Below are 12,465 nucleotides of genomic sequence, written 5' to 3' on the forward strand. Positions count from 1 at the left end.
TGGCCTGGTGGTTGAGGTTGTGGCAATGGTGGGGGTGGTGGCAGTAGTAGAGGTTTAATGTTGTGGTGGTGCCAACGTCAGCGGTGACATTGTGTTTACCCAGATATCCAAATCTTAACAAATTAAAGAGAGGCTAAATTTAAATCCTTTTATTGGTTTCTTTAATTCATATTATTGTGCCCAAAATATATTTCAAAACAATTCAGAGTAAAAAGAAATGCAAGAAAGTATAGAATAAAATTTAAGAAAGACCAAAGAGTAAACTGGGAATAAACATGGTATCAATTTATGAATGGTTTCGCATGAAACATACTTTAGATTTTCGGTTTGCTATTAGTCACTATGGTTGGACTTTGAGCATTCTTAGAGAACGATTTCGAGCAATGTTTGCGAACCCTGATTCTAAATATAACTTTGCTATTTATAAGCCTAAAATATACAATAACGGCTAACGGTCGAAGAATCTCGACCTTACACGTGTCCTAATTGACATATGCGATTTCCACGTCTTGCTCATCTTCAACAGCTCAAAACTGCTAGTTTGAATGCTAGTTGTTACTGCCTTGAAATGCTTGGTCGAAAACTTCCATCTAAAGCAGACAATCCCCCAAGTGTCCATTTAGTTCTGAATTAAACCTTCCTCTAGAATCGGTGGAAAATACACTAGGAAACAACTTGATAAAAAACTACATCTTCATTTCATGTTAACCTTGTAATTTGACTTTTCAAAACTCAGTGAAAATTTTCAGGTTAATGTTAGGAGAAATAGAGAAGATGAAGAGAGAGCATAAGAGAAAGATGTACTAGGGTTTCATTGGAGGCAAACAATAGTCCAAGAGTAATACAATAAGAGACAAAGCAAAGTATAAATAGGTCAAGAGTAAAAGACTTTACTACCCATAAAACCTAAATAATAAAATAAGGGAATATTATCTAACATCCCCCTCAAACTCACGATGCATCAACAGGAACAGGAAGCATCGCGAGTTTGCCAATCAAGAAACGAAAATGCCTAGCAAAATGAGACTTAGTAAACAGGTCAGCAAGCTGCATGGAGGAGGACACAAAGGGGAAGGTGATAGTCCCCTGCTGAAAATGATGTCTAAAGAAATGACAATCAATCTTAATGTGCTTGGTGCGTTCATGAAAGACTGAGTTGCGAATGATTTGAATGGCACTCATATTATCACAATACATAGTGCAGAGAGGGAGACACCCTTGGATTCAAGTAGCCAACGCAACCAAACAATTTCTGCAGTAGTGGATGCCATGACACGATATTCAGCTTCAGTAGAAGATCGAGAGACAACATCTTGCTTCTTACTTTTCCAAGAAATAAGAGAATCTCCAAGGAAAATGCAAAAACCAGTTGTAGATTTCCTATCAGAGGGAGAACCAGCCCAATCAGCATCAGAGTAAGCACGCAGCTGCACTGAGGATGAGGAAGGGAATAAGAGGCTTTGAAACTGAGTACCCCGAAGATAACGAAGAATGCGAAGAACAGCTGCCCAATGAACTGTAGTAGGGGAGGAAACAAACTGACTTACAACATGCACTGCATAGGAAATGTCGGGTCGAGTAATGGTAAGATACACCAAGCTGCCAACAAGAGTGCGATACAAAGTATGATCTTCCAAATGGACACCATCAGATGAGTTATATCGAGTATTCAGTTCAAGAGGACTGTCAATTGTTCGAGTATCAGAGAGACGAGCTTATGCAAGAATGCTGGCAATGTACTTAGATTGAGAGAGCAGATAACCTCGAGGGGAATAGTCAACCTCAATTCCCACAATGTAACGAAGAGTACCCAAATCTTTCATCTCAAATTGTTTAGCCAATTGAAGTTTCAAATTCACAATCCCAACAACATCATCCCCAGTAATAATCATATCATCAACATAAAGAGAGAGCAAAATACGACTATGAGGAGAGCTTTTGACAAACAATGCAGAGTCATGGGGGCTGGAGGTGAAACCTAGAGATTCAATCACAATGGAAAACTTCTCAAACCAAGCACGAGGGGCTTGTTTAAGCCCGTTGTGGATACCCATTTTTGTCCGGGTTAATAGTTTGTATTTAAAAACTATTAATAACTTAATTAAGGATATAAAGTTAGAGTGAACTCTATAGTATTAGTGATCAAGTGAGTTAATTTATTTTTGATTTCTTAACCATGTAACAATAATTAAAAAAAAAGAGTGTGTGGTTAGTGGGCCTTTGGGCCCATTTTCGACCAAAAATACTAATAAAAACAAGGAGGATCTGCCAGGTAAAAAAAAGAGTGTGTGGTTAGTGGGCTTTTGGACCATTTTCCACAAAAAAAAATGCGAACTGATAAGACTGATATAAAAAAAAAAGGAAAATGGGATAAAGATGATCACAAGTCGGTTCCCGATCCTTCTGAGGTAAGTAGCCACCCCTATAAATAGAAACTTTTTTTTTACTTTACCAAGGACCAAAGATTGAAAAAAAAAGCCATAAAAAAAAAACAGAGACTGAAAGTACTCTGATAAGAGAACTAAGAAGCTTCTTTGTAGCTTTCACTTTCACTAAGGTATTTTTTTCCTATTCCCTAAGACTTTATTATACTATGTTGCTCATATATTCCAAATACATGTGAAACATCTGGGTTGTCTATCTGTGCTGATTCATAGATAAATACAGAGAATGAAAAATAAATTTTGTAATATGAAGACCTAGACTATCTTTGCTGTAGAGAATATCTAGATACATACAGAGATTAAAAGATATGAATCATGACAGAGAATTAAGAATAAACCTATCAGAGACTAAAATAGATACATAGAGACTAAAACAATACTTGAACAAAATAAAGAACCTAAAATACAGTAACCAACAATACAGTGCAGGAAAGGGGAAGGCTTTGTCCTTCACGCCCTCCCTGAGTCACCAATGGAGGGAGGATGGTGGCTCGGAGTTGTGGCGGTGTGTTTTTGGGTCATCTTCACTAACCCTCGCCGGAGCATCGCCGAAAGGTGGTGGCTTTTGCGTTGTGGTTGTGTTGCTGCTCTGATTCTCCTCTTTCCCCACTCAATCAGTTCCACTTCCACAAAAATCGTCACCTGAGTGTTTTGACCCCTCTCTCATATTTGAGTTGCTCACGCCGTACCGCCGCCGAAAGGCGGCGACTTTGGTGTTGTGGCGGCCCTCATCAGCCACCACGAGCCTTGCCATGGCCGCGGCCACCATGGCCATGCGCGCACAAGGGAAGGCCGGCGGCGTAGGCTAGGGTTTCAAAAAAAAAAAGAGAAAGGAAGAAGAAGAGAAACAGGAACAAAACAGAGGAGAAGAGAACGTATAAAAGAAAAAGTAACTGATGGAAAAGAATTGGAATTGATCCCTTTATGGCTCTTGCTTCCTTTTTTTTAATTAAACCTAAGAGATCTATTCTGATTATGTTGCGGGTTAAAGGCCCATCTTCTTTCCCTTTTTTTTTCTTTCTTTTTCTTTCTTCCTGAGTTTATTTTTTTTCTTTCTTTTGGCTGGTCCGCTGCCCTCCTTTTTTGTTGGGCTCTCCATAATATTACTAAAAACTACATATGAAAAAACTATATCTAATGGCCCTCTCGTTGTTTTGATTAATTGGCCCACTTGATACCATAGTGTGATCTTTTCTAGTAGTATGTGAACATTAAGATTTGAAATTACTATTTGTTCTTCCCAACTAATTGTTTTTTTTCTTAAAAAATGTATTTTTCTTCAATGTCATTAATAATCCATCGTAAAATGATAGGATGAAACCTTTTTTGCAAAAAGAACAAAAAAAAAAAAAAACAAATCTTTTTTCTAAAAGAAATTATTAATATTTTGGGAAATTAAAATATCACAACCAACTCATGTTTTTCTACCAAGAACTACGTAGCCTTGATTTCTCTATTGATAGAGAATACGTAGGCCCGGGGTCACTCCCACCAGGCACCCCAAATAAAAAACCTAAATTTTGGCATTCTTTGTAAATGATTTTCATTACACTAGCAACTTGTAAATATTCTTTTTTTTTAAATAAAATACAAGACATTTTCGTAAGGAGAAAATAAATGATTTAGAAAGCTAAGAAATTTTGCATAATTGACCATAGGTAATCGTTTCTTAACGGACGTTGTAGGGGGCCAACACTTCCTTAAACGTAACCGACTCCCGAATCTAGATTTGGTTTCTTTTATTATTTGGGTTCTCTAATGTTCTCCCTAAAAACATTAGTGGCGACTCTTCTGATACATTGATTAATTTTTAATGCGCCGTCCCGCTGCGACCCCGGTTGCGACACCCGTAGAGAGTGTAAGACCAAAATTTGGTCATGTAGTACAACTCTATGTTTTGATGATTACATGTTAACTATTGTGTATGAACAATTATGGTACTCTAACATTGTTTTCTGAGTGTTTAAATGACAGGCTCTGACTCTGGTCAATACTCACAAATTATCAGAAGCATTTAGCCCAAAGAGTAACCAACGCAACGCTTTCGCACTCACTATGTTCTATTTGAACATTAGTATATGCTTCAGAAGTTCTGAAGATGATAAGCTCTGATATGGATTCAGATCACTTAAAGTTCTGAAGACCAGAAGTACTGAAGGTCCAGAAGCTCTGAAGGTCCAGAGGCTCTGAAGGTCTAGAAGTTTTGAAGGTACAGAAGCTGAGAAGTGAAGATTCTGAAGTCCAAGAGTAAGCTGGCTCTGAAGACCAAGTACTTCCAACTCTGATGTCCAAAAGCAGAAGATACGAAGGTCAGAGGATCCAAGCTTCCCTCTGACTCTGATCACCAAGCTTCACAAGTTCCATCATGAAGCGTCGCCTGATCAAAAGTCAATTAGGATAAGACTCACGTCGCTATCCAAGTACAAAAGCAATTGTACTATCCTGACGGCCTTACCTAAGATGTTCAGCCACAGCAGAATCTGGAAGTTACATATTTGCCCTCCAACGGTAGCATTCCATGCAACGGATACAACCCTAATCCTTAGAGTACAAATAGAGGCTGAAGTTGGAAGAAGACGCTAAGAAACTTTGTGCAAGCTCAAACAACCATTCAATATTCTCTTAGCAATCTTTCTTCAATCGCTCTTACTGTGTTTACCTTAGCTTTCTCAGAAGCATTCATTGTAAACCCAAAACCTTCAAACAGTTAGTTTGTTTTCCTTAAGGGACCAAGTTTGGTCAGTACCTTGAGAAGACTAAGAGAGTGAATCTTAGTGTTTGCTAGTTCATTGTATTGTTAGTCACTGAGCAGGTTGCTAGTGCAGTTGTAATCAAACAGTTAGTTTGTTTTCCTTAAGGGACCAAGTTTGGTCAGTACCTTGAGAAGACTAAGAGAGTGAATCTTAGTGTTTGCTAGTTCATTGTATTGTTAGTCACTGAGCAGGTTGCTAGTGCAGTTGTAACAAACATTGAATAGTGGATTGCCTTCATTCTAAGAAGGAAGAAATCACCTTAACGGGTGGACTGGACTAGCTTGAGCGATTATCAAGTGAACCAGGATAAAATACTTGTGTGCTTCTCAACTCTTATCTTTGCACCTTGTGTTGTTTGTTCGAGAGATTTGTCTAAATCTCAAGAGGGAAAAGTTTTTAGTTGAAAACGCTATTCAAATCCCCCCTTCTATCGTTTTTCATACCTTCAAAGAGCCTTCTTCAATTTACAAACTGCACCTGGATTATGAGAAACACCCTGTGGAGGAACCATATAAACCTCTTCTTGTAGATCACCATTTAAGAAGACATTTTTAACATCTAGTTGGGAAATATGCCACTGACGAACAAACGCAACATCAATAAGGGTCCGAATAGTGGTCATTTTAGCAACAGGAGCAAAGGTTTCTTCATAATCCATACCATACTGCTGAGAAAACCCCTTAGCAACTAAACGAGCTTTGTATCTCTCAATTGACCCATCAGACTAGGTTTTGATCTTATAGACCCAATGAGAACCAATTGCAGTTTTTCCTGGTGGAAGAGAGACAAGTTCCCAAGTGTTTGTCTTGTGTAGAGCAGAAAGTTCTTCTTCCATAGCCTGCTGCCAACAAGGATCAAGAACTGCCTCTTTATAGGAGGAGGGCTCAGACAAGCTATGAATAGAGGTTAAAAATGAAGCAAATGAAGTGGAATAGAGAGAATAAACAAAATTAGGCTTTTGAGTGGACTTACGGTCACGTTGAGGACGATGAGGTAGAGGATCTACAATCTCAGAAGCTGCTTGGGGAGGCATGGGGACAGATGAAGCTTCAGAAGTAGCAGAACTACTAGTGTCAACCCTGCAAAGCTCCACATGAGAGTTAGTTTGACTATGGGGAACAAGAGGAGCATCTGTGATGTCCAAATCTGTAGAAAAGGGATCAACGCGAATGAGATTGGATTTGGTAAGATCATGTGTACTAGAAGGAACAGTGTAAAAAGGAATATGTTCAAGAAACACGACATGGCGAGAGACATACAATTTTTTACTTGTAGGGTCATAACAACGATAACCTTTATGACCATCACCATAACCAAGAAAGACACAAATTGAGGAACGAGATGACAACTTACTGCGTTCTACATGCGGACGAAGAATAAAGCAAGTAGAACCGAAGACTCGCAATGTAGAATAATCAGGAGCATAACCATATAGTTTTTCAAAAGGGGACAAACCTGAAGTGAGAGAGGTAGGGATTCAGTTAATGATATGAACAGAAGTGAGGACAGCTTCCCCCCAAAACTCACTAGGAATAGAAGCAGATAGAAGAAGAGAACGAGCAGTTTCAACAATATGGCGATGTTTTCTTTCAGCAACTCCATTCTATTCAGGAGTATCGGTACAAGAGGTTTGATGAGAAGTACCATCAGATGCAAGGAGTTCAGTAAATTTGGTAGAAGTATACTCACCACCTAAATCACATCGAAAGCACTTAATAACAGCATTATGTTGAGTTTTAACCATAGCACAGAACATATGATAGATAGTTATAAAATCAGAACGATGTTTCATAAGATAAACCAAACAGTAACGAGTGCAATCATCAATGAAAGATACATAATATCTAGAACCACCTTTAGTAGCAATTGGGGATGGACCCCATACATCAAAATGAATTAAGTCAAAAGGTACAATAGAAATTGAGACACTTTTACTAAAGGGTAAAGCAGAAAACTTATCAAGTTTGCAACAACAACAATCAGAAATATCATTAGCTTGCAACTTTCCTAAAGCTCCTATAGAAACTAAGTATTTCAAACGAGAGGAAGAAACATGACAAAGACGAGAGTGCCATAAATAAAACTTAGAAGAAGATGGAGTCAAACAAAAAGACGACAGGTCAGCACTAGTAGCTGCAACATCAGGACTTCGTAGCTCTTCCAAAACATAAAGTCCCACATATCTACAGCATGTCCCAATCAGTCTCTGAGACCGCAAATCCTGCACATAACAATAGGAGGAGGAAAATGAAAGTAAGCAACCAGAATCACATAACTGACTTATAGAAATAAGACGCACACATAACTTAGGAATGTAATAGGCATCTGGAATAGATAAACGAGATGTGGAAACAGAACCAATTCCTGCTACAGGCAGAGGTGTGCCATCAGCAGTTACAATAGGTACAGTTGAAACAGGGTGTATCGACACAAATGATTTGAAATTAGGTGACATGTGATGACATGCTCCAGAGTCAAGGATCCACAAGGATGGAAATATACCTGAGGGACTAGTGCAGGACAAACCTATGTTGGATTCGGCAGAAGATTGTGCGGCATACATAACAGACATGGAATATGAGTGCATGGAAGACGGTACATGCATGGCAGACGATTGTGCAGCAAGAAATTTGTTGAATTGTTCAGCAAGATCATCTAAGGAAGGACCAGAAACAAATTTTCTCTCATCAAACATAGGAGTAACTGCATTGGTATTAGGTGCTTGAGGCATGAAGTTCTTAAAGTTGTTGTGGTTGACTTGACTCTGAGGTTTCCATTGAGAGGATTGTTGTGTTTGTTGTGCCTTGTTCATCAGTTTTGGGCATTGGGCTTTCCAATGCCCTTTTTGCTTACAGAAGCTACACTCATCAAGACCAACTTTTCCATGAGATTTTCCTTTAAAAGGAGGAACAGCAAGAACAGAAAAATTTGGACTTGGGGGAATTCCTTTGTCAACCTTTCCTTTATCAGATTGAGACCTAAAGCGAACTTCCTGAGCTAACAATTCACTAACCACTGAATCAACAGATGGAAGAGGATTACGATGCAGAATTGATCCACGTATCCCCTCAAAATCATTTTGAAGAGCCATTAGAAATTGAACTAGACGTTATTCCTCTCTACGTTTAGTGTACGGTGCAAAAGCACTCAGTTCTGCAGATTCAGTGAGAGCCAACTAGTCCTAGAATTTAGACATAGCAGAATAGAACTCTTGAATGCTCATGTTATCTTGTTGAAGAGCCCGAATGTCAATTTCTAGCTGATATTGCTTTGTAAAATTGGACTGCGCATACAACTTTTTCAAATGATCCCAAACCTCCTTTGCTGTTTCAAATTTTGCTAACTGAAATCCAATAGACTGCATAGAGAATTATTAATCTAAGTAATAATCTTTGAATTATTTGCTTCCCAAGATTCGAGCTCTGTTTCATATTTTCCATCTTTCTTATCTTTTGGTGTTTGAGAAGTTCCAGAAACATAGCCCCACATTCTTTTGCCTTTCAATTTTTTTTTTCAGTACATAGCTTCAATATGGATAATTTATACCATTCAGTTGGACACTAATAGCTTGAAGGGAATCATCTTTTTCACCAGCCACTGCAGATAGAGATGATCAAATATAAGTAAGAGAGAAGTGTGAGTATTACCAAATTGATGCAAATCTGTTGCAAGAGACAAGAAGTAGAGCAAGCACAAGACAGAAGCAATTTGTTCAAATAATTAGTGTTGTGTAGCACTAATTCTTCAAACAGCAAGGAACACAAAGCAATTACAGCAACGAACGCTTGACTATGGCCAACCTCTGATTTCAACAAAGCAATTTTCCGTAACCAAAAGCCAAATCACGTGGCCAACCTCTATTTTCAGCAACAAAGCAATCCTTTTTTTTTTTTAACCAAAAGCCAAATTACGAAATCACGTGGTGGAGCAAAGCAGCACAAAATCAAAAGGGGAGTAGCATAATAGTTGGATCTACAAATAATTATTGTGGACCAACCAAGCTCTATGATATCATGTTAGGATAAATAGAGAAGATGAAGAGAGAGCATAAGAGAAAGATGTGCTAGGGTTTCATTGGAGACAAACAATAGTCCAAGAGTAATATAATAAGAGACAAAGCAAAGTATAAATAGGTCAAGAGTAAAAGACTATACTACCCATAAAACCTAAATAATAAAATAAGGGAATATTATTATCTAACCGTTAACACAGTGAAAATGGTTGTGAATGGTGGTAATAAAGGTGTAGTGGTGGAGGTGGATGTTACTTAGTGGCCGCGACAATGCTGGCAGTGACTACGACATGGTAGTTGTGGCGGTGATGGTGGCAGCAACAGCGATTGTGGTGGGGGTTGCAGTGGAGTCGGCGGTGGTGGGAGGTCGAAGTTGGTGATGCCAGTGATGGTGGTGACTACAGTGAAGGTTGGTGGTGGTTGTGGAGGTAGCAGCGGTGGCGGTAGTGGCTTTGGAGGAGGTTGTGGTGGTGTTGCTGGCATAGTTTGCTCGAGAATAACGAGCCTAAAAGGAGGAGATTAAAAATTGGTAGAGGAGAAAATTGTCTCAACTAAATAGCGTCTTATGCAAAATGCCCGTGAAAGTTTTGTGATCTCTTTTTTTTTTTCTAGAATTTAGGGCTTAGACAGTCACAGACCTTGATCGATGATTGATTTTTTCTCTTATTTTGTAATTGAATGGTAAATGTAAAAATCAAACTTAACAAATGTATGGTGTTTTCATCCTAGTTGATCATGTACGAAATCCAAGTATAAAATACTTCCAATTTTAAAACCAACTGCATGTATACAATAACAAACTTTCATTTTTTTTTTCTTCGAAAAATAAACAAACTTTCAGATATTAACAAAAGCACCCATGTAAAAAAAAAAAGTGAAACACGTACAATCCATATTTACATTGATCACATAACATCTAGTACATATATTTAGCACAAGTTTGTTGAAGTGTAAGCCTTAACAAGCTCTTCAATTCAGATGCCACAATAGTCTTTCATATTGGCACTGTAGGTGAAGTTCAATAATGCAAGATGATCAAACGGCTTATACTGCAAGGGGTGTCCCTCGTCAATTAACTCAGCAGGTACTTGTAGAATTCCTCTGTAGAAGGCAAACAGACCAAGAGAGTACCTTGTTTCATTGCCATTCATCATAACTTTATGATTAGGAGACTTTACTCTGTTGTTGCTCCAGGCCTGTATGTACATATATTAATTTTTTTTGAACATACGTACATATATTAATTTAAACCAAACAAGATATTTTGTCAAGTCTAGCAAGCCAAAATAATTTTAATACGTAATTTTTTAAGCAATAAACACTCAAAACATTATTTTACTTTAAATCAGAGAATGTTATATTAAAAGGATTTAATGTTCAATTTGAATACAGTAAGACCGTAAAAAGTTTTAACATGCTTTAGTTCAAGTGTTAGGAGCTGGGGAACATATGAGTTGGGTAGGGGGGGTCCGAGAATCGATTTTTGACAGGTGCAATTTATTTTTCCGATGTAAAAAAAAATTGTTTCAAAAAACATACATTAAATCAATTATATTAATTTTTCATTTTAAATAATTTTAAATTCAAATTCGAATATGATATGAAAAATTGATAATTGTAATTGTTTTTACACTGTGCACGGTAGTTAAATTCAAATTAAAAGACTTTATATAGAGAAATTAAAAATCCATATTAAAAATTACTGTTTTTCTTTCAACACTTTTACTTATCTCCTTGTTTTCCCTCCAAATGAATGATGACACATTATTTACAAAATTGACCTTGCATTCGTTGTATAAAAAAATTACTTTTTCTAGACTGACATTTGTGCAATAAATTGTTTTCACCTAAATTTTATGAGTCATAAATATTTAGTTGAAGTATATAGAAACATGACAAAATTGGATCATATTATACTCATAGAAAAAAAAACTGAGATAGTGGAAATTATTCTCACCATGAGCGCATCGCCAGCCATGACGACAAAGGAATTAGGTGCAGAGAAATCAACATCAATCCAATCACCATCCTTTGTCTCCACCACGAGCCCATTGACATGATTCTGGTGAAGAACTGTTGTGAAGCTTTTGTCAGTGTGAGACACAAAACCCAGTTGAGGTTCCACCTGTTCTGGTGCTTTGTGAGACAAGAGCCGAAGGAGATAATTTGTGGACCCTATGTATTCTTCATAGTACTTCATTAAACCATAACTTTCAAACATCATTCTGACCACCATCTTATCCAACCCTTCGGCAACATTTGCATAGTCAAACAAACATTTGCTACACAAAAGAGAATTTGTTAATAATAGAGAATTTGTTTCTAAGTTAGAAAAAAAAAATTAATTGAATATATTAAGTAACAACAGTTTTGGACCATGTAAAAAATTGGTTTATTGATTGCAATGCTTATACAACTAACATTCAGTATAAATTATAACATTATGATTTAGGTGCTAAAGCTATTTTATTGTGAAACTCTTTTAACTTGTGAATTATTTGTCCTAAAAAATAGCTCAAGTGATAAAAGCGTTAAGCGACCTCCAGGTGCAGTTGCACGGATGGATCTCTGCAAAGTCCCCTTTCCGAAAAAATGTTGGCCGATAAAAAAAATATAGTAATGAACCATGTTTTTCTTGATCCATGATACACAAAGTCATTAATTATTGCTCGCCCTAAACGAGTTTTGTCCTTTAATAATTGAGCCCGCAGCCATCATTGATACAAAGAATTAATCAATTCAAGAAGCAGCAATTCATGTTCAATAATGCAAAAGAAATAAAGAATGAATTCAAGAAGCAACAAATCAATACCAGAACTTTTCATTTCCGTTAGGCCACATATTTTCAACAAAACTTTGAATTCCCTCTAGTGTTGAGCCATCATCTATGCCCATGCTTTCATGAAGAGGAATCTTGGGGTGCTGTCCAACGTAGCCTTTTAAGGGTTTCCCCTCATATATGTTTCTCAGTTTGGTTTCTGTTGGGAGATCGAATAGCTCCTTCAGGGAACCGAACACATCACTATGAAGCTCATCAGAAGCTTTATCATATAAGACTACAAAGCAACCATACTTTTCAAATGCTTGGCGCACACTTGTGCACGTTGATAGCCAGGAATTGGTCCCTGGCTTCAAATCTTCTTTTGTTAAATCAAAAACAGGAAGCTTGAGCTGTCCTTCGGAACCCATTGATTATATATTATGTTGTATATCTGTCTGATTACAGGTTTTGATTATGGGTTATATTTATGTAGTG

General features: G+C 37.4%; 2 protein-coding genes across 2 annotated transcripts; both read right to left on the bottom strand.

Annotated features, from left to right (window-relative positions):
* Nucleotides 1-986: 986 nt before the first annotated feature.
* Nucleotides 987-2,054, bottom strand: LOC130727290 (uncharacterized mitochondrial protein AtMg00810-like). Its single transcript, XM_057578393.1, has 2 exons — nucleotides 1,763-2,054; nucleotides 987-1,714 (listed from the first exon to the last, which is right to left on the bottom strand). The coding sequence occupies exons 1-2, from the start codon at nucleotides 2,052-2,054 to the stop codon at nucleotides 1,179-1,181; spliced, it is 828 nt and encodes a 275-aa protein (XP_057434376.1). The 3' UTR covers nucleotides 987-1,178.
* Nucleotides 2,055-10,084: 8,030 nt separating this feature from the next.
* LOC130727299 (probable 2-oxoglutarate-dependent dioxygenase AOP1) lies at nucleotides 10,085-12,465 on the bottom strand. Its single transcript, XM_057578407.1, has 3 exons — nucleotides 12,022-12,465; nucleotides 11,167-11,491; nucleotides 10,085-10,405 (listed from the first exon to the last, which is right to left on the bottom strand). The coding sequence occupies exons 1-3, from the start codon at nucleotides 12,396-12,398 to the stop codon at nucleotides 10,184-10,186; spliced, it is 924 nt and encodes a 307-aa protein (XP_057434390.1). The 5' UTR covers nucleotides 12,399-12,465; the 3' UTR covers nucleotides 10,085-10,183.

This window comes from Lotus japonicus, unplaced genomic scaffold, assembly GCF_012489685.1.
Source record: "Lotus japonicus ecotype B-129 unplaced genomic scaffold, LjGifu_v1.2 AP026985.1".
NCBI classification, from domain to species: Eukaryota; Viridiplantae; Streptophyta; class Magnoliopsida; order Fabales; family Fabaceae; genus Lotus; species Lotus japonicus.